We start from the raw sequence: 24,856 nt of genomic DNA on the forward strand, positions 1-24,856 counted from the left end.
TTTGAGATGCAGCTTCTCACTGGGCTGGTATTCACTTGGGAGGCTTGGCTAATGGCCAGGCTTGGCTAATGGCCACCAGGGATCCATATCTCTACCTCCCTAGTGCTGGGATCACATGCTGCCATTTTTGCGTTGGTTCTAGGATTGATTTTTGTTAATTTAGAAGTGTATCTTCCCGCTTGCCTCCAGCTAGCTTATCTTCCTACTGGGAACTTACATTTGCTGTACTCCTTCTGAGGACATTGAAATGTATCTGCCATGAGCTGCAGTCAGTTGCAGCCTCAGAGAAGCATGTCTGCACTACAGAAGCAACCCACTTCTGAGCTCACTTATCCTCCCCATGACAACAGGCAGCTAGCATGCTCATTCATGAAAACTGGCTATTACGTTACACCCTGACTCAACATGTCAGTGTGGTGAAGTCACATGTTCTGATCTTTACTCCTCTGTCCGCCTTACTCCTTCCCTCCAAAATAAAGGAAGAAGATTTCACTTCTGGAGAAACAGATGAAGACAGCAACTCACTAACCAAGGATTTTCAAAACCCACCACCCTGCAACTTGTCTGCCGCTGACTGGGATGACGGAGATGATGCCTGTTTCTTAGAAGCGACAGAAGATGCTGAATTTGCTGACGCTGCAGATAAGAGTGTTCTTGGTTCAGTGGACGATATTCCTGACGAGCTAATTATAGAAGCTTTACAGAGCAGCTGACTGTGGATAGAACATACATCATGAGGCTACAATTTGCCTGAAGGCTGAGATTCAATAACATGAATGTTAAATTAGTGCTGGGCCTATCGCCCTATGTTAGAATATGTACCTACGCCCTGCATTTAGTCTCCTATATTTAACATCACACAAAAACCAAATTATATTACCTTATTGTTCACCTGTTTATAGCAACTATTTATTACTTGGTTAGCCTAAACCAGACTTATTACCTCTGACAGGACAGTAGATGCTTCTAATTAACCAAAGTGATTCTGTGCTAGCATTTGCACTGCTGTCATTCTGTGCTAGCATTTGCACTGCTGTCATTCATGAGTTTATTGTAGGTTAAAACTCTTGTGCCTGGTGATGACTAACGTGTTGAGACTGAAATTTATTAACACAATACTCAAAAATATGGCTATGCCTTCTGAGTTATTAGACAACTGAAGAGGTGCAGTTTAGTTTGAATGACAAAACTGTAGTACATCCTGGTAAGCAGGCCTCACTCATTGCCAGCACAGAAGCTTGGCTGTCAGGAGTGTGGTTTCAGGAGAAGAAATGGCAGCAGGAGACTCAGTTTCTCAGTCCTGCTTAAGGAGCTTCCCCAGATGATAATTGATGGTTTTCAGGTGTTTTTCAGCTCCCAGAATGCTTCTTGCTTTAAATAACAGAGCTGGAAGGCTAGATGAATCATACTGTTGATGAAAGAAAAACTATTTAGACTCACAAATGCTTTAATGTTCTTTTAGTTCACAACCCTAACGACCGAGGCCAGTCTGGATGTCTTCCACTGGCTTCCTTTTGTTTCACTGGCATCATGGCATCGTTATTCGGAAACGGGTTTTAGCCCATCTTATCTCCTCAGAACATAATTGTTAATACAATGTCATAAGGAACTGCTCAACAAAGCGCTCACAGATCTCTGTACCCCAGGCAAGACCAATTGTCCCAAAGAACGATGGCATCTACATGACTTACAATAGCCAGTCATGCATTCCTCCAACTTGGATAGGCAAGTGTGTGGTGGCATGCTGTGTTAACTTGGTCTCATCTATTTTAAACAGAAATTTCTAAAGCAAGTTTCCTTTTACTTCAAGACCTAACAGAATGAGAACAACTGGCCTGTTAAGTCTATAACAAAATAATCTCAAAGATCTCAAAGGTATCATTTAGGAAGTTACCTATTGGGTCAGCCATGCCTTAAAGCTTGCCAATCCAAAGGTCTATGGGAAAAATTAAAACACAAAACCAACCTAAATTGGAACACAGAACCCAACTTATGACTTAGAAATAATTAACAAAACCAAACTTCCTGTTGCAAACTATCTGAAGAAAATTAAATTCCTCTTAAATGCTTTACCACACTTTTGACAGCTTCCTGATAAATGTGCTTCCAAGGTATTTTCCTCAATGATGAGAACTGAGCAGAAAAGCTGTCTGACGGTGGATGTTTTCTGCCACACACATGCCATGTTTTCAGAGAAGTCAGCCCAACACCTGTGGGACAGCCTACTCAAAAGAAACCCTAAGCACCTGCTCTCTGAGAGAAATGAGACAACTTCACTTGGAGTTGCGGGTTTGGCCTCATTTAGGAAGAGGGTGACATATCCAGGTGTCACAGGAGAAGTAGGGTAGGCGCTACAACAGCAGCAGTGCTCCAGGCACTGGGGGCACACACCCTGGCTGGTGAGGGCAGTGCGTTCCAAAGCAGCTCCGACAGCTTGGTCTTTGGCCTGGGGTAGACCAGGGAGCACATTTGCCTAGCATGTGCAAGGAGGAACAACAAGATCCTGACTTACCCCAGGATCAATGCTACTGTTAACTTTCACAGATTTAATAATCGAATCCCTAAAATAGACTTGAGGTACATTTTAAACATTTATATTTTAGTAGCTCTAATATATGAACAGATCTTGAGTTCTGAAAACTCAGATCATCCCATATCTTAAAATTGAATTTAGAGGTGAGGTTGACAAACCTGATTATGAGATACACGAAGACACGGTATATAATTATATATTACATTCTACACACAATTCTATTAGTATAATTCTACACACAATTCTATTAATACAATTCTACACACAATTCTATTAGTATAATTCTACACACAATTCTATTAGTACAATTCTATACACAATTCTGTTAGTATTTTTCTAGTCCTATTAGTTTTATAAATTTATAATTTTTTAGCTAACATTTTTATTACGGCCACAGAAAAGTTTCAGGGGCAACTTCAAAGTGTTAAAATAATAAACTACATTTCCCAACTGTCACTCCTGCCATTTCAGTGAAACAGCTTCTAAAGCATGAACGCGGGCTAGACAGAGGTGGTTGGTCTTTCTAACACGTCTGAGTGAACTGAGTATGGATGGAAACTGTAATCAAGCAGAGTGTACTTGTTCAAAAGAGTGTTGTGGACAGTACACAGTGCTCTAGGGGAACTCAGGAGTAACAGATTCCTCTCTTCACTAAGTAGCTAGAAGGTGCCTTACAGTGCTGTGCTCTCACGGACTTTCAATAATGCTGCTGCTTGTTACCTTTCTTCAAAACTACTGATGTTCTACAAGCAAATGCCTGTGTCACCTTCTGATGCACAGTGCACAGAACTCACTTTTTCCTTTTCCTTTGGTTCTTCTTCTCGAACATTGGAATAATCTTGATACAGCTGTTTTAAATTAGATAAGAAATGCTTGGAATTCTTAAGTGCTGACTTTCTCTTCTTAAGGTCGTCATATTTTGTTTGTAGTTGTTTCAGTTGTGGTTCTAATCTAGATTAAAACAAATTTTATTTTTTAAAATCTCAAAAACAAATTGTACTTCTTCCAGAGGTCCTGAGTTCAAATTCCAGCAACCATATGGTGGCTCACAACCATCTGTAATGAGATCTGATGCCCTCCTCTGGTGTGTCTGAAGACAGTTACAGTGTACTCATATAATAAATAAAAAAATCTTAAAAAAACCAAATTGTACAAAATATAAACTAATAAGAATATATATTGTTTATGGACTGGAAATACTAAGTGCCCATATTATAAAGAACAAAAACCCAAACCAAACATAACGAAAACATTTCTCCCACACAAATGACATATAATATGGTTCAGCAGGCTACAGTGTATGAGCATGAACTTCCTGGGTGAGAAAAGAAAAGAGCAGCGTGTCAAATTATGAACGTGTAAACAATTCTAGGTGTCGGTTCATCTCAACTATGCTACACAATGAGCAGTGACAGCCATGAGAACATGCCTCACAGTTGCGAACATTTACCAAGTTATTCAAGTCCTGGCAACTACTGGATTCAATATAAATTTGGCTAACGTTTTCTGGACATAGGCAGCAGTAGACAGCTTGATGGCTTAACCAGGAAGTCATGCAGGAAGTTTTTTGTTTAAATCTCCATTGGCCTGAGCCAATGAATACAATTTCTAGTGTCAACCCACAGACTAAATTTGTAGATAATGGAATAAACAACTAACCTGTCTTTCTCAAAATCCTGTGGAAGTCACTTTAAAACCTAGTACTTAGCCAGCCCAGGTCGTGCCCACCTTTATTCCCAGGACTTGGGAAGCAGAGGCTGGTGTATCTACAAGAGTTCCAGGCCAGCCTGGTCTGCAAATGAAGTTCCAGATCAGCCAGAGCTATACAGAGAAACCGTCTTAAAAAACAAAACAAAGACCTAGTACTTAATTACAGTATTTCAAGTGTTTGCTGACAAATCTTCATTCTGCTCAAGCTTCCTGCTATCACACCCCATGCGGTCCTAGAAATGAAACCCACTGCCTTCCTTGTTCATGCCAGGCAGCTGCTCTACCGCTGAGCCACATCCTCGGCCTGTCCATGCACTTTTAAAGCATCTTCAGAGTAGAGAGCATGGCAAATCCTACTACATTCAAACCTCTGGGTCACGCTCCATACTTCAGAAGACCAACGTGTTCAGTGAGGCTACCACACTCTGTGTGCACTAGTCCCACGGCACAGGGACTGTCCCCAACCCTAGACCTCAGAATATGGACTGCTGTGTATTTCAACAGTCACTGAAGAGCCACTGACCAGAGTGACTTACATAGCAAGACTATAAAGTCAAATAAGCAAGCAACATGAACAGACTCTGCCCGAGACCAGCGACAGCCCTGCTTAGGCTTACTCAGTGATCACACAACACCCTCTAAGGAACAGGTACAAATGCACAGGAGGGGCTGAGGCCCTGACAGTCAGAAACTCTCCTAAGTCTGCAGTCAGTGGTAGAGCCTGACTCAAGCTCCAGGCCGTCTAATCCTGTGGTCTACTCACTGAGGCTGCAGGCAGGCGGTCTACTCACTGAGGCTGCAGTCGGCTGCCTGAGGCCAGACCAGGTGCTGAGAGTCCTTACACCACTTGCCTAGGTGACAAACTCTCGCCCTTTAGGTGAGTCCTCAGCGGAGCAGGGTATTATCTTACCGAATCAGTTCATCCTGGACATCAATTAAACGCTGTCTTTTCTTTTCCATGTTGGAGATTATCTGAGCAATGCAATAACACACTTAGGTTAACACTGGAGAGGTTTCAGCACTCAGCTCACATGACTAGGCCCTGAGAGCAGAGAGACAGGCAGACGAGTGCAGCTTAGTGGGCGTCTCTGAAAACTCTGGGCCCTCTGAGCCCCTCTTGCCTCCTGGTCTGTTTAGCAGTTTCCTTCACTACAGGCCCAGAAGTAACCTTTTCTCTCCACAAGCTGTCTCAGGGGCTAACTTAGAACAACAAAAAGCTAACAGAGATCCCCATTCCTCATGTCCATTAATGTTACAAAAGCAACTGAAAACCTGACCAAACCCGCCAAAAACTGCAGCTCACAAAACTAAAAGCAAGTGTCTCCTTGCTCCCCTGGTTCCTAACCCATTACTCACTAAGAGACTTAGTGATTACCTTAGTGTTCTTCCTTTTCAGGGCTTTTAGCATCTGGACTTCTTTAAGCTACAACGACAACAAAATAAAGTATATCTAATTTTCCAAAATTAACAGTTTAAAGTTCCACATGGTAAGGTGCTGGGAAGATACCAGTTGGTAAACTGCCTATCACAAAAGCAAGAGGACCCAAGTTTGGGTCCCCAGCTGGCATTTGGCTTTTGCAAGGTGCTGTTGGAGACGAGCAGGTCCTTGCAGCTCACTGACTGGCCAAACTAGAGAAGCCACTGATCTTCAAGTTCAGTGAGACCTCGTCTCAAGCAGTAAGGGGTAGAGCAATTGATGAAGATACTCAGCGTGGGCCTCTGGCTTCCACATACATGCACACGCATGATCCATCATCCACACACCCACAGTAGGAAATAAAGAGAAGTTCTCACATGTTTCTTGTCATAGAGCCAGCAAATGCAAGCTTTTCTACAACCACAGGATAATGTCCAAACCTCAGTTTAAAAAATTTTAGAGTGGCCAGGCGTATTGGTATTTGCCTTTAATCCCAGCACTTAGGAAGCAGAGGCAGGCAGATCTCTGTGAGTTTGAGACCACCCTGGTCTACAGAGTGAGTTCCAGGACAGCCAGGGATACATACAAAGACCCTGTCTTAAACAAACAAACAAACAGTGACAACAAACTTACCATTCTGATGAGTTCTCCTTTAATTTTAAAATAAAATTTGCTGATGGCTTGATTACAACTTTCAGATTCAACTCTTTGCCTGTAAATTGTTAAAAAAAAAAAAAAAAAAAAAAAAAAAAAAAAAAAAGACAAATGACCAGCATGTACAGAGATACTCAGCCACACTAATGAGGGAAACATGAAAACTCCAGAGCAAGCCTATATCCACATCCACACATGTGTGCACTAAATATGCACAAGGTGGAGAGGCTGCAGTGTGGTGGAGGAGGGGTAATGTATGAACCCATGTCTGGGCTTTCACAGAGGCCTGGGGAGACAACCAGAGTCCCGCTCCCTCACTCTCCATCTGAATCCTTTGAGGCTGGGTTTCCCACGAAACCAGGACCTAGGCTGGAGGCAAAAGCTCCCAGCTCTCCTCCTGTCTGCCCTGCACAGCACTGAGTTACAGCTGTGCAGAGCCAAGCCTACTTTCTCATGTGGACTCAGATCCACACGTGGGCTCTTATGCTTGCACAGCAAACCCCCTTACCTACTGAGCCACTTTCCCAGTTACTGAGGGGAGAACTAGAAAATGGTGTCAAGTTCTCAGAAAAACATGAGAGGTGGCTAAAAAAGATTAAAATGAATTGTCATGTAGTTGAGCAATTCAACTTCTGGCTGTATACACAGAAAGAATGGAGAGAAGGGACCAAAGGACATCGATACTTATAAAAGTATCTGCTGTGGAGGGGAGAAAGTGGTCAATAGTTTTAATGGCTACAGATCTTCAGTTCTGCAAGCTGAGAACGTTCTAGAGGTATGCTGCAGACAGCTAGCCATTCTGCAGCTTAAAAATGGTCCTTGGTATGTTCTGTTACATGTTTTCACAATAAAAAAAACCTACTTGTTCTGTTAAGTGTTTTCACAATTAAAAAAACTTACTTGTGTACTTGACAACTATCAGGATGGCTAAAAGAGTACTATTCCAGGGGTGACTGAGCAATCATCTGCTCCTGGGTGGGCAGACAGCACATGACCAACATCTTTAGAGTGTATGCACCAGAGAACGAAGGGATAGGGCAGAGGACAAAGTCTGGGATGGGGAAGGTTTGCAGACATGATGGGATACTTGGTTTTGTCAAAACTCAATCTAGACTCTCCAGGGAGGAGTCTCAGAGGAGAATCTAGATCATTGTCCTGGGGGATGCCAGTGAGGACTGGTTAATAGAGTTAATTGTGGTGGGAGGACCCACCCTAAAGGTAGGCTGCACTATTCCCCATGTGGGGCTCTGGACTGGACAAAGCCAGCAGAATTAGCAAGTTTGTCCGCATTCATTCGGTCTTCGTGGTCTGTGGATGTGACCACCTGCTTCAAGTGCCTGGGCCTTGATTGCCTCAGTGGTGGACCACAAGCTGGAACTGACCTAAAATCAATCTCCTTTCCTCCTGAGCTGCTCCTTGGGATATCTTACCACAGCAACAGAAAGGTAGCCAGACAGTGAGGCAGAGACGCTTCAGGCGACCACTGGCATTCTATAGCAACAATGAGAATTTCCCCCAGCTCCCTTACAGCCACCCTTAAAACCCTCAATAAGCTGCTAGGTCCAAGGCATGGATGCCAGTAGTGGGGCCCCATGCTGTAGTTCATGGCAGGAAGGGGCATCCTTCATTGGACGTTAGCTGCCTTCCTAAAATTTTCACAGCACCCTTTCTTTCCCTTCAGGAGACAAGAGTTGGGCAAACACCCATAGCAGCATGAGGAACTCATCTGATCTTGGGGCGGAATTGAGGAGAATCATTGGTCTAGATGCAGTGACTTGGAGAAGATGAGACGCTTCCATTGTCCCGTGCCTCTCTCTGCTCCCCACAATCCCTCCAGCACTGTGGCCTCTGCAAAAGCCACTCCGCCTGCATTCTGCTGACGCCACTTCCCCATGGAGGCTCCCAGTCTCTGACTCCCTGACTCCATCCCAGTGGATCCTGTTCTCAGGCAAGCCAGATGCACTCACAGCTCTGCGTGACTAGTCCACGTCTCTAAGACCCACTTTGCCAGCTGCGTTTTAAAAATATATTTGTTTAATATCCTACATTTTATGAATCACTCTTTCGGGATTTGTGCTGGTGGAAGATAGGTCAAGCCTGACTGAAAGCTGCTGCTTCAACTTTCCCACCCGAGACTAGACCAGACAACTGGAGGTGTGTGTGCCTAGCACAAGAGAAGCCCTGACGTGGTGGCTGCTCTCTGACGTGAGTGACGCAGGCTGTGCAGCTGCAGGGTCTTCCCTATCGTTGCTCGCATGGGAGCTGGCAGGGACTGGAGTGGGCCATACTTGCCACATACTGCCTGACTGAGAAAAACCAACAGCACAGGAGAAACCCACTTCTAGAATAAAGCCTATGAGGAACATCGAGAACAGATGAGCCAACATCTTGAAGTAGCATCATAATAAATGTATGGAGAGGGACTCTAATGAAAATGTACAATCATCTGAAGTGTGTCAGCCCTGGAAACTGGGACGGACACAGTGCCACTCCGAGCACAGCTGACCAGGCCACCGATGCCACCATCAAAGGACTTACTTATAGTCCAGGAAGGTTCTCTCAAATGCAGACAAAACAACATCCAACTCCATGACGTCACTCTGTCTCTTTCCTTCCAGACACAAAATATGCATGCTTTCAGAAGCATCTGGAATATCAAGCACATCTCAGTTATACACTCGATATCTGTAAACTGACTCAAAGGTAGTCCTACCGGCGTGTAAAGCCAGCTAGAGCCATAGCCATTTCTTCCTGCCTACTCACCGTGGCTTGCTTTCTGGGACAGGGTCCACATGCCATGTGCTGCAGTGGGGCCTCTTCTCAGCAATATTAAACATTATTACACTATTTCTGTTTCAGTACCATTTTAAACTGTATAGCACACAGTAAGGGTTTATAATGACTTGGGAAGTTGGGAGAGGTTTATTTTATGACTTGACATCTTGACTATTCCTCCAAGAAAAATAAAAACACGTTGATAAAATTGTCCATAAAAATGTTCACAGGGTAGGGGGCAGTTCATAAAGAGGCTGGAGATGTAGCTCAGTGCACCTTCCTAGGATGGGCAACGCCGGAGCTCAACCCCTAGCACGGCAAGGGGAAGGAAAAGAAAGGGAAGAGAAAGCCAAGGGGGGTGGGGTGGGTCGTCCAGGCCAGAACCTGAACTCAGTCCTCACAGCACAGAGAGTAGTGAGCACAGACTGCAGCACAGAAGCCCGTCTTTAAATAACTCATTTTTTAATGTTCACCATAAAATGATAAAAAATGATATTCTAAAGTCCTAATTCCTTAGTCAAGTGGCGTTTTTGCCCAGAGTGGTGGTGTGTGCACTTAGTCCCAGCACTCTGAGGTGAAGGCGGATGGATGTCTGTGAGTTCAAGGCCAGATGGTCTACACATCGAGTTCCAAGTCACCCCCCCCCAAAAAAAAAAAACCTGTTTGTTATTTCTACAACTAAGACAACTTAAAAATAGCCATCTTCCTGAGATGTCCTGTACAAGAGACAAGTGACAAGTGACAAAGTGCCATCTGTACCTGAGTGTGTGGATCCACGCCTTGGTCTCTTCCTCCTGCCAGGAGATGGCCTGACTTTCTTCTGAGTTTTCTACCAAAAACAAAACAAACAATATAGCCTTTTTTTTTTTTTTTTTTTGGTTCTTTTTTTTTCAGAGCTGGGGACCGAACCCAGGGCCTTGCGCTTCCTAGGTAAGCGCTCTACCACTGAGCTAAATCCACAATATAGCCTTTTAACTTAGGAAAAATTCTCTTCCTTGAAATGTAGGGATTAGGATGACGTCATCAAGCCATGACTTTAGCTGTGGTGCTTACTTAGGACTTACAGAAGATTAGTCAGCAATCTCAGGCCAGGCAGGTCCTGGTGCACGAAGCAACAACAGCCAGCACACTGGGGTGGTGAAGTCTATGCCTATGGAGCTGCCTAGGAGAGGACACCAATGCAACTCTGAGACACTCCCTGGCTGGCTGGAGGCCTGCTTGAGATCCAATTCCTAATGAAGCCTAAAACCAACCCCTGACAGAATCCACCAAGACCACGGGGTTGTGCTAAGAATTCCAAGATGGCTGGTAGGCAGAATTCCCTCACTGTTGGGTAAGTGGTGCCTGTAAACAGGGCAGAATCTGCTCCCTGGGCTGTAATGTGTGAGAAAGAACACTTCTGTAACCTGGAGCGTCTGGCAGGCTTTGTTGGCACCATAGTTAACGAACCCCATGATTAGTACCTGTAGGGATGGAGAGCAACCCCAGCCTCCAAAGAGAGACAAAACAGACACCTTAGGTTTAAAGCCTCAATGAATTGAATTCTATCAACATTTGAAAACTCCAGGCCTCACGTGACACGTCACGCCTGGACAGCTTGGAATTCCAGCTCTGAGCAGAGAAGCCAGCTAAACTGAAGCTGGACTCTCGGCCTACAGAAAGGGTGATGCTAAGTGTATATGGTTAAGTAACCAACTTTGTGGTAATTAGCCATAAAGCAGTTATAAACAGATAGACAAGTTGAGTCCCACTAAATCAGATACTGGCAAAGTATCTCAGGCATTCTACACTCACCCTAGCAGAGGGCAAAAGCAAACCTGGGACATCAAAACACCGGGCCAAAAGGCAGGCTGTCTGCTGGGACAGCAGTTGACATTACTCACACAAAGATGGGACACAGAGCTCAACACCTCACAACACCATGGACTAGAATGTAAAGTTCTAGACTAAAACTGACACATGAGAAAGTGTGGGACACAAGAAAATATGGCCCAGAAGCAAGATAAAAACAGACCAAAGAGAAATTGACCCAAAGAAGATCCAGACAATGGCTGGATCCAAACAAAGGCTGAAGCAGCTGTCACCATGTCTAGGAAGGGAAGGGAAGGGACAGCCTTAATGGAGACCCTCCCTGTGGAACTGAAGTGACTAAATGAATACTAAAAGATACAGTCCACACAGCCCTCCTGCAGCAAGGGCTGGGGTGAAGCCATTCTCTGTCGGTTCCAGCTGCTGCTGGCTGTGACTGGTGTCATAGCTGTTTCATCCATCTTGACATCACCCACTGTGTCTAATCTCTCTCACAAGAATACCTATGGTGACATTTGTGGCTACCCATATAATTTGTATGTTGGCATATCTTTGGCTACCCATATGAGGAGAGTGGATGACCTTTGGGGTGTAATTAAACCAGTCCACGTGGGCTTAAATCTCAAGTATAAATGGCAACCAATGTTGAGGGCTTGAATGTGGGTTAATTTGTATAGAGTGAAGCTCTGAGTTCCACCCACAGCACCATATAAACTTAGCACAGTGATACATGTCTGTCATGCCAATGCAGTGGTCCAAATGAGAATGGTCCCTAAGTTATATATTTGAATGTTTGCTTCTCAGTGGACTGTTTAAGAAGGATCAGAAAGAGCGGCCCTGTTGGAGAGAGCCTCATTGGGGAGGGTGTGGCCTTGGAGTGGGTGACACTGGGGCTTTTCTATTGCTGTGAAGAGACACCAAGACCCAGGCAACTTATAAAAGAAAGCATTTAACTGAAGACTTGCTCCCAGTTTCAGAAAGTGACATAGCCATTTGACAGGGACCATGGCAGCAAACTAGCCGGCAGGTATGGATGGTGTTGGAGCAGTAGCTGAGAACTGACATTTGATTCAAAAGTATGTGGCAGAAAGACAGACTGGATCTGGTATAAGCCCACCTCCAGTGGCACACCTCCCCCAAGGCCATATCTCCTCCAACAAGGCCACACCTCCTAACCCTTTCTAAACAGTCCACCAACTGGGAACCAAATATTCAAATATATGAGTCTATGTGGGCCATTCTCTTAGAAAGCTTCATATCGGCACTCAGTAGATAGAGGCAGAAGATCTTAAATTTGAGGTCATCTCAAATTTACACAGCGAGTCTAAGAACAGCCTCAGCTACGTGAGACCCTGACTCAAAGACAAAGCAGAGCGGCTGCAGACATGGCTTAGTTGGCAGCATGTATGTAGAGTGCACAAAGCCTGGGTTCATTCCCCATCACACATATAGGCAAAGTGGCAAAGGCCTATGACCCCAGCACTCACTCTCAGAAGTGAAGGCACAAAGATCAGACCTTCAGGGTAATCCTTGGCTAAAAAGTGAGCTCAGTGCTACCCTGTGCTATCTGAGACCATTTTCAAATAAATACACAACTCCCAAAACACAAACAACAACACATTGAACAACACTCAGTGAGATTTAAAACAGCAATAAAATCATATCCAGTACATAGGGACTATCGGACGTGTTAGCATTAGTCTTGGCATCCAAAGTACAGCGTTTTATGAAACATTTTATAAAATATGTACAATAAAAGTTCAAGAAGAGGGCCTGGAGAGATGGCTCGATGATGAAGTGTACTGGTTGATCTTCCAGAGGACCCAGGTTCAATTCCCAGCACTGGATGATGGCTCACAACTGTCTGAAACCCCAGTTCCAAAAGACCTCACAACCTGCCCTGGCCTCTGTGGGTACCAGGCATGCACATGGTGTATAGACACACATGCAGGCAAAACACCCAGACAAATGAAAACGTTGACCAAGAGTGAGAACTGGACAGAAGTTTGTATTTGCACAATGACTACAGTTTCCATGACGTGGAGGGGTGAGAAGCTCACCAGGCTATACTCAAGCTAAATCCAGCATGATCCACCAAAGCAATGTCCCGCAGCTCACCTGACCCGATGCCAGCGGGTCAAGGAGCACCGGAAGTACCTGGGCCATGAGAAACCTTCAGCAGGACGGAGGGAAGTCAGGGGTGGGGGTGGGGCTGGGGTTGCAGTGACATCCTTCAAGAGCTGGCAAGGGTGAGGGGTGGGTTGTCCACTCAAAATTCTGTACTTACATAAGTATCCTTGAAAGGCAGTGGTGAATTAGATGCCTGACTGCAGGAAAGAAAGTGGGGTGCTCTGTAGGCTGAGAGGAAGGAATCAGGCAGGAAGTGGACAAAAGAAGTGGAAAGGAAACATGGGAAAACAAAACACAATGGGATCTTTTTCCGGTTTCAAGGAAAATGGCAACCCAGTAAGGTCATATCACAGGTACAATAAGAGAAATCAAGGTCACAGAAGACAGGGATGGGGAAACGGAGGTTAACACTGTTACTTAGTTACATGCCCCTGAGGAGAAGTAGCTTGCAGGTAGAAAGTAGGAGGGGACAGACAGACAGACAGACAGACATATATATATATATATATATATATATACACACACACATATATATATTCCCATTACACATCTAAAAAGACTTTGCTCAGTGAAAGATGTATCATCTTAATCCAGGGCAATCACAACAAATAAACCACAGCGTAGCTACGTCACAGAAAGAGAACTAAATACCCTAAATATTCAGTTACTTTAGAATTACCAACAGAGGAACGAACACCCCCCCCCCCCACACACACACACACAGCTCTCTCCACCAGGGAGGTAAGACAGTCTACTTGAGCCTAAATACACTTAAAAGTATACACACGGAGCTGGAGAGATGGCTCAGCAGTTAAGAGCACCCGACTGCTCTTTCAGAGGTCATGAGTTCAATTCCCAGCACCACATGGTGGCTCACAACCATCTGTAAAGAGATCCGATGCCCTCTTCTGGTGTATCTGAAGACAGCTACAGTGTACTTATATATATAATAAATAAATAAATCTTTAAAAAAAAAAGTATACACACAACAGAGGCACCTTCTGATGTCTCTATTAGACAACACGAGGACAAAGCCCAGAAGGAAGGGAGGATAATAAATAACAAGACTGCATCTCATCACATCAACACTGACAGAAAAGTAATTTAACCAAAAGATGCAATTATGAGGCTGAGACTGTCAGAGTGGACAAGGAAATGGTGTCTATGAGATGGGACCCAGGGGTAGAGCAAAGATTTTGTTTAATGTTAAAAGCACCAAGTTTCATTTAGGAAGAAGAAGTTTTTGAGATCCAAACTGTTACTAATGGAGGACCAAGTAGTCAGATGCCAGAGCATAGGGTGGGCGCCTCATTCAGACTACCACACCACAAGAAAGGGAAGCTAAAGTAGTGGATGTATTAGCTTGACGTTATCATTCTACATAGCCCATCCCATGGAGACACCCGATGATGATTCGCTGATCTGAAATGGTAACAGTATTTAAAAATCTCCAGGAAACAGACAGCTTAAATTCTCAAGGAGGGGGCATGGCGCTCAAGCCTGCAGCCCTGGCTACTCAGGAGGCCAAGCAGCACAAGGTCACTAAAGCCACAAATTCAGGAGCAGCCCGAGTACCACGATAAGACCTGATCTCAAAAACGCCAAATCAGAACAAAAAAATTCAAAAACTAAATAAAATCTGTAAAGTTGTGATGTTAAAGAAAAAGAGAAAAAGAAAAAAAGCCATCCAATCTCCTTCACATAACTGATAGGCCAAAGAGCCCACCACCCCGTTCAGCACAGCACCAGCAAAACATACATCTGAACTGTGCTGTTGGTCACATCACGTGGAAACACTACAGCCAACAGCAGCTTCAAGCACACAGCGAGCACTTCCTGTGAAAGACCCTGAGGGAGAACAACAGACAACCTGTGTTAAGAAGAGAAACACAGGTTTATAGGAAAGAGCTGACAGGAAATTACCCTTCAGATGATGAGCATTCAGAAGAGCAGGTCTCAGTGACAGACCGCCATGATCAGTCCCGAGAGGGACAGACACCACTGCATGGGCAACATGAAGGAGCGATGCAGGGAACAAGGCCTCTGACCCCACGGCCTCACCCCCAGAAGCTGCCTTAGGAGGGAGGGAAGGAGGGAGGGAGGGAGGGAGGGAGGGGGGAGGGAGGGAGGGAGCGCCATGGCATAGGACATGACGGGGTCATGAAGCTTAGAGCATCAGATCCTTCAGGTTCTGAAAAGAAAAGGGGTTTCTGGTTCTTACAGGGTTTCAGGGGATGAGCAGGCTTCATTTTATGACCTGGTCTGGCCGCTGTGCTCAAGGAGCATGGAGGTGGCCCAAGGACCAGACTTACCTCAGCTGCCAAGGGAGGGGTACAAGGACACAGCCGTGCTTCCTCACCCACTCTGTCCCAGAGCTCTCTCTGCTAGCGCTCTCACAGGGACCATGGCCTGACTTCTCAGGAAAGAGGCAGGCAGCCAGAGGGTCTGTCTATAACCTACGTGTCTGCTCATGCAGCAGATGCTAATACATGTAAGAAAATACTGTTCTGTCTATGTATACAGAAGGAACCCTGGGAGACTGGACAAGAAAACCCCATAAAGTCTTCCGTCTGTTTCATGGAGGGAAGAAAGGCGAGGCGGGGGAACAAGGACTTTGCTGTGAATGAATGTGAAGAATGAATTACTGATCTAAAATATTCAACCAAGTGAGTTAATGAGACAACATATAAGAACATGAACCAAGATATATATACTTCAGTTACCTTGAAAACACATATGACCCATAGTATTTTTTCTAAGGAAAGCCACACACACACACACACACACACACACACACACCCTAAGAATTAGTGAAAAAAGAGGCTAAGTACTTGAAAAAGAGCAATGGGGGTGGGTATATGGGAAGATTTAGAGGGAAGGAAGGGAGAAATGGAGTGATTATAATAAAAAAAATAATTTTAAAAAGAAACTCATCAATGCACCAAGATTGTAATTTTCACCAACAGACACAATGGGCATCCATGAATGGTTAATAGGAAGGATGCTGCGGGATTCTTAGTGACCAGCGGAGGATGAGGAGAGTGCAGGGGAGAACTGTGGAGTGCGCCCAGGACAGATGCGCTTCTGTATGGGACGGTAGGTAACGTATCTTCCTTTCTAGCCTCCCAGGTTTTTCTAACAGAAACACTGCTTTCTGTGACAAAGGCTCTAAACTTATTTTTAAAATAAGAACTCTTTTTTTCCTCGCTAATCTTTTTGGTAAACTTCTCTCTCCGAGGCAGAGGTTTGCAAACACCGCTCACCAGCTGACTCTGTGCTGCTGGAGTCTCCTCCACAGCAGAGGGCTGAGGGAAGCTCGTCTTCCGAGGAGTGACCTGTTCTGCTGGCCTCTCAGAGGGTGACGACGACGAGGACGCTGCTGCAGGAGCAGCCGGGGGCTTGCGTGCCCTCGGTCGTTCTATAGACACCGATCTCCTTACGTTGTCTTCAGAGCTGTCCGACTCATCGCTGATGGGCTCCAGCTTTCTCCTTGGCTATGAAGGGAACAGCATGCCAGTTTAGAAAACGCTGAGCCCATCATTCTTCTAACATCAGGGGACTCAGTAGCTCCCATTTCTCCTCTGTAAACATCACTGAACATGACATGTAGAAGACAGTGACCAAGACGCCTCCTAACTCTGCCTTTGTAAACCACAAACTGAACGCACTATCAGACACTACAGAAACTGACTAGGTAAGAGAGATCTGAGAATTCCTTCTTAACACTTCAGATAGAAAACTATTTTTTCTGGGCCGGTCTGATATGCCGCAGGGAAAGGCACCTGCCACCAAGACAGATGGTCTGAGTCAATACTAAGACCTGTAGGCTGGAGTGGAGAATGGCTCCCGTAGGCTCCTTCACCGCCACACAGTTCCATATATGTGTCCACAAACGTGAACATACACACATACACAAAATAAGTGAACATAGCCTACTTTTTAAACTTCTTCTACTTCTCAGGTACTTCTGTATTAACACATGCTGCTACATCTACCCAGTAAAATACTAAGTACCTTACCATGAGGACAGAAAACGGGACGCTCCCCATACCTTTTTTGCACTGAGCTTTATCGAATCATTTCCACTTGCTTCATTTTCAGAAGGGTTCAAGCTGTGCCAAACAACAAGCCATCAGTATCTCACTCAGAACGTTTGCTACACACCGCCTCTGCATGAAAACAAGCTGAAGATAGAGGGTCTTCTACCTCATGGGCGGGTCAATCACCTTTGATTGACAGCCCCTTTCTTTCCCCAGGGTGCACCTATCTGTTTTTCCTAGGCAAATGAGAACTCATGCTCCAGAGTGCTCAAGTCTGAGAACTGGGCTTCATCCACAGCACTGCCCCCACCGCTGTGGGGCATCCCTGGGCCCACCGTTGGGAGAATACAGGAGACCCTGTGCTGACTTAGAGCCTTGGGTAGGTAGACACAGGCAGACTGGAGAGTGGAAGACTTAAGAACAAGCAAAGCTAGATGCTTCAGATCCAGCAGAGATGGCCTCAGATGCAGGCTGTCTTAGTCAGGGTTTCTAATCCTGCGAAAACATCATAACCAAGAAGCAAGCTGGGGAGGAAAGGGTTTACCCAGCTTACACTTCCACATTGCTGTTCATCACCAAAGGAAGTCAGGACAGGAACTCAAGCAGGTCAGGAAGCAGGAGCTGATGCAGAGGCCATGGAGGGATGTCACTTACTGGTTTGCTTCCCCTGGCTTGCTCAGCTTGCTTTCTTATAGAACCCAGGACCACCAGCCCAGGGACGGCACCACCCACAATGGGCTGGGTCCTCCCTCCTTGATCACTAATTGAGAAAATGCCTTACAGCTGGATCTCATGGAGGCATTTCCTCAAGGGAGGCTCCTGTTTCTGTGATAACTCCAGCTTGTGTCAAGTTGACACACAAAACCAGCCAGTACACAGGGCCTCTCCATGACAGACCAGCTAACCAGGAAGCTGAGGAGGGACAGAGGAAGGAAGGAAGGGAAAGAGGGAGTGCGAAAGAATAAGACAGTTGAACACCCCGGGGCAAAGGTGCCAACTGTCACTGAGACCTAGTGTCCTGGGACATGCTAAGCTCTCCCCACCTCTCCCCCAGCCCCGACTTTCTTCTGTACTTCTATGCAAACCCTGCCTTACTTTGCTAAGGCCTTCCTTTGGTGCCATTAACCCCGTCAATTGCTGACCATGAAGCAGCCCCAGAGTAGCCTGGATGAGGCTCTTCTCCAGCATCGCCCGACCTGCTCATCCCTGAGACACCTGCCCACCCTCCCTGCCCCAATCATGCAAACATGTTGCCACTGGTCTCTCAAGTGGCCCTCTCCCTCCTACCCATGGAAAAAGCTGGCTGTAATCCCAGTGCCAACTGGGGTGGAGAGAGGAAGCTCCCAAGGGACCCTGGTCAGCCAATCTGGCTGAATTCATGAGGCCCAGGTTCAGTTAGAGACTGTGTCTCACAAAATTAAGGTAGAAAGGGATAGAGGACACCCAGGGTCATCCTCTGTCCTTTACCCTCACCCCATCCAAACACCCCTGCCCCCCCCCACACACACAGAGAGAGCTTAATGTAAGAAACTTATACTTTCACATATATAATTTACCACAGCAGATAAAATTAAAGGCCCATTTATTTGGTTTGTAGTAATTACCAAACAAACAAAAATATTGATAAATAACCTAGGAATAAACCCAAGAAAGATTTAAAATCTACATAATAATTTCATACCTTAGGATATCACTAAAGGACATGGAGCCTTTGCGCCCATGAACAGATACTGGCTCATCACCACTAGCCCCTCTAGATTCACTTAAAGAACTGCAGAGCTGAACAGATGGCTCAGTGGTTAAGAGCACTGACTTCAATTCCCAGCAACCACATGGTGGCTCGACCATCTCTAATGGGATCCGATGCTGTCTTCTAGTGTGTTTGAAGACAGCTATAGTGTATTCATACACAAAATAAATAAATCTTGAAAAAAAAAACTGTAACCCAACTAAAGAGGCAGCATGCTGATAACTAGGTGCCAATCATAATTATGATAAGTAATAACAATTAAAGAAAACTACATTGCTGTGTACCAGTTAGACCTTTTGAGGACAATCATAACAGTTTGACTCAAAAGATCCTGAGATGACTTTAGTTTTCTTACTGTCTATAAAAAAAACTTAAGGGTTGGAGATGGCTCAGTGGTTACAAGCCCTTGCTCTTCCTGAAGACCAGAGTTCTGTTCCAAGCTCTCAGGTGACTTGGAACCACCTATAACTCAGGCTCCAGGGGATCCACCATCTCCGGGTTCCTCAGGTACCTGTACTCACTTGCGCACACCCACACACAACCCTCTCAAAGAAGCGAACAAACAGAACCCCCAGCTGCTTGAGATGCAGCCTTACTTTCTGCTCTCCTTTCCTCTGTGGGTAGCTGGGGAGGTGGAGGACACACAGTGCTTGTAGAGCTCATCATCTGTGTAGATAGCAGTGCTGTGCAGAGGGGGGTCTGCAAAGACAAGAACAGCGTATTTAAAACTGCTGTCCGGGTCCTAGGTTATACTCCCTGACAGCAGGATACAAGACAATCTTTGTTTAAATGGCCGAAAAAGCCAAAGTCAGTTACATAGGCTACTTCCAAATATTTTTTATCTTATACCTCGGTAATAGAAAACCTTACTGGCAATAAAAGCCATGTTTTCAGGGCTAGAGAGGTGGCTCAGGGGATGAGAGCACTTGCTCTTGCCAAGGACCTTGGCTTGATTCCCAGAACCCATATGGCAGCTTACAGTGTTCTGTAACTCCAATTCCAGGACATCCAATGCCCTCTCCTGGCCTCCATGGACACCATGCATGCAATGCTACAGACATATCTGCAAGCAAAATCCTCATACCCTCAAAATAAATCTAAGCAACACTTTTTAAAGAAATGGTTTCAGATCATTTCTCTGTATCCTCGTGTATATTAGAAATGTTTAGGAATACAAATGAACACTAATGGGACCTAACATAGCCTTTCCTCACTGCCATATCATACCTGGGTAGCCACTGCACTAGTTAGTTAGTAAAACCATCCAATGGAAAAAAGATAGCATTTTCAACAAATGGTGCTGGTTCAACTGGAGGTCAGCATGTAGAAGAATGCAATCCATCCATTCTTATCACCCTGTACAAAGCTTAAGTCCAAGTGGTTCAAGGACCTCCACAGAAACTGGAAGTGAATTTATGATCCAGGGATCAAGGCAAGGGAGGCGGGGTGACTGGTGTCAGGAGGTTCTAGGCCAAAAATGTTCTGGAATTAGATAGTGGAGATGACCACATGACTCTCGTGAACTAAGCGCGGTTGCTTCCAGCCATGGAAAGGGACTTAGAACACTGACCGAAGGTTTCGTAAGGTTCTTCTTCCTCGAGTTCTCTCAGCATGCTTGAGACATCGGATGTATTAGGAAAGTCGAACACATCCTTGCGCTTGGGCTTCTGACCAGCTTTCTAAAAGTTAATAAACGCAATCACTGAAACAGCCAACTGTTTTACTGTTTAAACTCACCTCCTAAGGACAGGCACTCTAGCTAGTCCTACAATCAATGGAGACACCTGAACCCAGACTGCTCTGATGATCGGAGGCAGGGAGGGGGGAACCATTTCAATGGAGACCAGAGAGCAGACATCTTGGCTCTGTGGACCACTAGGCTTCTGTGCTGTTACATACGGAAGCAGACATTGACAAGACAGGAAGGAATGACCGTGACTATGTTTCAACTGAACTTGACTGAGAGTTTCCTATCATTTTCACTGCTCATTCTAAGTCAGCGTTTTGTTTTTGTTTTGTTGTTTTCTTTTTTGAGACAGGGTCTCACTATGCATGCAGACTGGCCTTGAACTCAACTCCCGGAAGTCTTCCCAAGTGCTAGGATTATAAATAGGTAAGAGCCTTCACTTCCACCTATTCAAATCATTTTAGAATGCAAACAAAACAAACAAAACCCCTAACATTCTTGGTTCACAAGGCTGCACAAAGACAGACGGCAGGCTACATTTGGCCCTCAGGGTATCGTTTACCCAATTCCTCGATATAGGAGAACCTGGGATTCCCCTCCCCTGAAAAAGGACACGTGCCCAAAAGCTCATAAGCAGTTTTAAATGCATGCCAGGATACAGCCTCCTTCCTACAGGACAGAGACCAGGGCTCACAGTTCAATCTCATTCAATACACAGATTAACCCTAAATCCTGACGAAAGACCAAGACGAGAAGATCTTCTATGGTGGCTCACAAACTACAAAAGGATATTATTACTAACAGATAAGGAAAGTCTGGAAGACATGCAATAGCTCTGGCAGACAAAACTCCAAGCCTCGGGGAAGTCATCGTTCCCAGAGAGCTAGCTCTACGGAGAAATGCCAAGGCACAGCAGAAGGTTTATTCTCAAGCCAAAGAGGCAGCCATCACCTGCGAGTCGAATGCCTCCCAGGCAGAGGACCTGAAAGCCATGAAAAACCATTCTAGACACCAGCATGGAGAAAGCCCCCAGGGCACAGTGGGTTCTAGCCACTCTGAGCAGTGGTGGGCAGGAGAAAGGAACAAGATCCCCCTGGGGACCCACCACAATGCTAGAGCCAGTTCAGCAGAGCAGGGAACCTACCAGAGATGGAGTAAGCCAGGGGCAAATAAGAACCCCAAAAGCGCTCCGACGGGCTAACCCCAAACCCGAAAAGCAAGCGCCCTCATCACACTAACTTGAAATGGCAATGGATAATAGTTTATCCATTACTAATTATTAGCATATTATTAGTTAATTATTAATACTGTAGCATGGAGAAATTGCTGATAAGTGAAAAAATGACATCTCAGGACATTATAAAGCTTTATGTGATGTCAATTATCTGAATAAAAATAATATCTAACTAGCTTCAGAAGAGAAGATGGCTCTAAAATGTTAACGAAGTTCCTTTTCTCCACCACGCTGGATAAAACGCTTTTTAAAGCTGCTATAAAAAATGTTTGTCAAGTGTGGAGGCAGAGGCTAAGGTGGTGATGGTGGCCCAGCACTCAGGAGACAGATACAGGTGGATTTCTGTGAGTTCAAGGCCTAGACCAGTCTACACAGTGAGTTCCAGGAGAGCCAAGGCTATAGAGAAACCTTGTCAAAATAAGAGAGAGAGAAAGAGAGAGAGAGAAGAAGGAGGAGGAGGAGGAGGAAGAGGAGGAAGAAGAAGAGGAGGAGGGAGAGGAGGAGGAGGAGGAAGAAGGAAGGCAAGTTTAAGAAAAGTCTATAAAAATGTGATTCCCACAAAATGATAGCTTTCAATGGCTTAAGAAAAAACCACATTAACAAAGATTACTTACCTGTTTCCTGGAATTTGTGCTTCCCAATGTGTTCCTTGAACGTTTTGCACTATTAAAACACAGATGACAAAAATTTAAAAGGGAAACTAGGAGGCATTTTAAGTAAATGGGAATAAACTGTGATCCTTCCCAGACAAGCCTTTCCAAATTATCTTCCTTAATGCTCACCCAGCAGAGTGGAAGCCATTACAATAAATCACTGGAGACACCTATCACTTTGTAAACCATCTCAGTTGTATTAGGTTACAATATAAAAGATTTATCGGCGCCACGCTCCCAGCATATAATGCCCCAGGAATTCTGGATGGGGTTGGGGGGGCAAGATTTCTCATTTCCAACCAACTCCGGCTTTAATTGATTCTCAGACCCGTACAGCATTTGCTTTGTGATAACCACAGACTGTGATTCTGGGTTCAGAAAGCTCAAGTGACTTCAGGATGGCCCCTGGAGACAGAAGTAGGTGGGAAAACCTGGAGGCATAAACTGCTTAGCCTCAACTCTTTCCATCTGTATCTTGTGTGCACTCCAAAAACAAAGAAATTTCCTTCTGCCTTTGGGCTGGAGTCCTGGAGCAGCTTCCAAAGGAAGGAAATCTCTATAGTAACCATTTATATAATCTCGCTGTATGCACCTGTGTGTTTTAGGAGTGATGGATGAACGGATTTCATAAATTTCAAACTTCAAGATGTTGAAACAAACAACACTGATTTAGCAGATCAAGTTTTAAGCTCCTTTCCCTTGCCCAGCGGTGGTGGCTCATGCCTTTAATCTCAGCACTTGGGAGGCAGAGGCAGGTGATCTCTGAGTTTATGGCCAGCCTGGTACAGCGTGAGCTCCAGGACAACCAGGGTTACACGGAGAAATTTTGTCTCGAACAACCAAAAATTAAAAGCACAAACCAGCATCCCCTGATAAGCTCCTTTGCCCTCTCCCTAAATTTCTTTGTTTTTAAAAGATTTTTATTTATTATATATGAGTACACTGTAGCTGTCTTCAGACACACCAGAAAAGGGCATCAGATCTCATTACAGATGGTTGTGAGCCACCATGTGGTTGCTGGGATTTGAACTCAGGACCTCTAGAAGAGCAGTCGGTGCTCTTAACCACTGAGTCCTTTCTCCAGCCCCCTAAATTTCTTTTTAAATCTTCCTCCCCACTGCTCCCTGAGTGTGGATCCCCACCAACTCTGTCCTGTGGTTAGCTACAAGCACCATCTTCCACAAGTAATCTTCCTACACAAGACCCGCTACGCAGGGGAGACCTTTCTATCCAGATCTCTACCAGGCTTTGGACACCAGACACGCCCAGAAGATCCTTCGCCAGGAGCTGGTCGAACTAATCTTTCGAAGCGGCTTAGTCACCTCTTTTCAGCGCACTTCTCTTTATAATAAAAAGATTCAGGCCGCACCCTGAATATCCTTTTAGGAATTAGGCAAGGCCAGTCCAAGCTCTAAAGAAACGGCTGCTTGGTCCCTCGCTAGAGATTTGGTTTGCATCAGAGACCATGTTTTCTATTATGAAAACAGCTGGGTCTTGGAAATAAAAAGCAATGACGACAGGCCAGAGATGATTAATATTTAATATTTGTCACATGAAGCGACGCTGGTGTCTGAGTTCCTCTACCACACAGCTTGACTCATGGAATTGTATCTCCTCCCCACGGTTCTAGGACCCGGGGCTGGGGGAATCTCTGGAACAGGTCAAGCCTATCCCGAGAGGATTTCGGGGCGGCAGCACTTACCCGGGGTCCCCCGAGTATCTCAAACTTCTCCGAGCCGCCATCCTACCATTCCCAAAACCCGGGATACCAAAACTCGCGCCTAGCCTGCCTTGCTCTGAACAGCCAATCAGAGCCTAGTCTTCTCTATGCTCCGCCTCTTCCGGGGCTGTCCCAGAGAGCCTTCTGGGCGAGAGCAGAATAAAACCTAGGCCTGGATAACACCCTGAAGCGGAGCGGAGTCCAAAGCAACCGGCTTAGCTGCCCCGGCTGTCCCTCCTACCCGATCTCCTGGTCACCGTTCCGGAATTTAGAACTCTCCGGCCTCTAGCGCGGGGAATGACCCCGAGCCGGAGTGGTTATGGGTGGACCCGAGCCAGCCGCCCGCCTATCGGAACTCCTGGGCTTCCGGGTGGCTTGTTAGCTGCTGGCTAACTGTCAAAACCTTCCCATTGCTAAATGGAGAAGCTGATTTTAGCTCCCTGTAGCAGCGGTTGAATGTGACACGCTATTTGTCCTCCATTCCAGGTTCTTTGTAAAGCGGGAAGGTCCCTTCTGGATCCATACTCATGATTTTGTTTTTAAAAATTTCTTGTGATACAAAAAAAAGAGTGAAAATTTGATTTAAAGGGGTCGAAGATTTAAGAGGTAAAACGGGGAAACAGAAGAAAACTGAGTCAAAACGTTGGACTTGGCAATGATTCTTTTTTAAGATTTATGTGTATGAATGTTTTGCATATATTTGCAAAAATGTTATACATTTATATATTATATACATTCATATAT

At 45.3% G+C, this 24,856-nt stretch overlaps 3 protein-coding genes across 3 annotated transcripts in view; 2 read left to right on the plus strand and 1 right to left on the minus strand.

Annotated features, from left to right (window-relative positions):
- The window catches only part of Primpol (primase and DNA directed polymerase), a 37,035-nt gene extending 33,360 nt beyond the window's left edge, over nucleotides 1-3,675 (plus strand). For both annotated transcript variants that reach the window (NM_001432824.1, NM_001432823.1), the window contains exon 14: nucleotides 480-3,675. In NM_001432824.1, coding sequence (NP_001419753.1) covers nucleotides 480-713 — 234 coding nt within the window. In that variant the 3' untranslated portion in view covers nucleotides 714-3,675. The remainder of the gene's footprint in view (nucleotides 1-479) is intronic.
- The window catches only part of Erich1 (glutamate-rich 1), a gene marked incomplete at its 5' end in the record, with an annotated part of 52,793,804 nt that overhangs the window by 22,945,654 nt on the left and 29,823,294 nt on the right, over nucleotides 1-24,856 (plus strand).
- Cenpu (centromere protein U) lies at nucleotides 1,146-24,362 on the minus strand. The gene is made up of 13 exons (NM_001025673.1): nucleotides 24,095-24,362; nucleotides 22,354-22,402; nucleotides 20,389-20,497; nucleotides 19,415-19,517; nucleotides 17,080-17,140; nucleotides 16,292-16,522; nucleotides 9,849-9,918; nucleotides 8,853-8,961; nucleotides 6,294-6,372; nucleotides 5,619-5,666; nucleotides 5,154-5,215; nucleotides 3,328-3,484; nucleotides 1,146-1,408 (listed from the first exon to the last, which is right to left on the minus strand). The coding sequence occupies exons 1-13, from the start codon at nucleotides 24,133-24,135 to the stop codon at nucleotides 1,295-1,297; spliced, it is 1,233 nt and encodes a 410-aa protein (NP_001020844.1). The 5' UTR covers nucleotides 24,136-24,362; the 3' UTR covers nucleotides 1,146-1,294.

Source organism: Rattus norvegicus, chromosome 16, assembly GCF_021556685.1.
Source record: "Rattus norvegicus strain SHRSP/BbbUtx chromosome 16, alternate assembly SHRSP_T2T, whole genome shotgun sequence".
NCBI classification, from domain to species: Eukaryota; Metazoa; Chordata; class Mammalia; order Rodentia; family Muridae; genus Rattus; species Rattus norvegicus.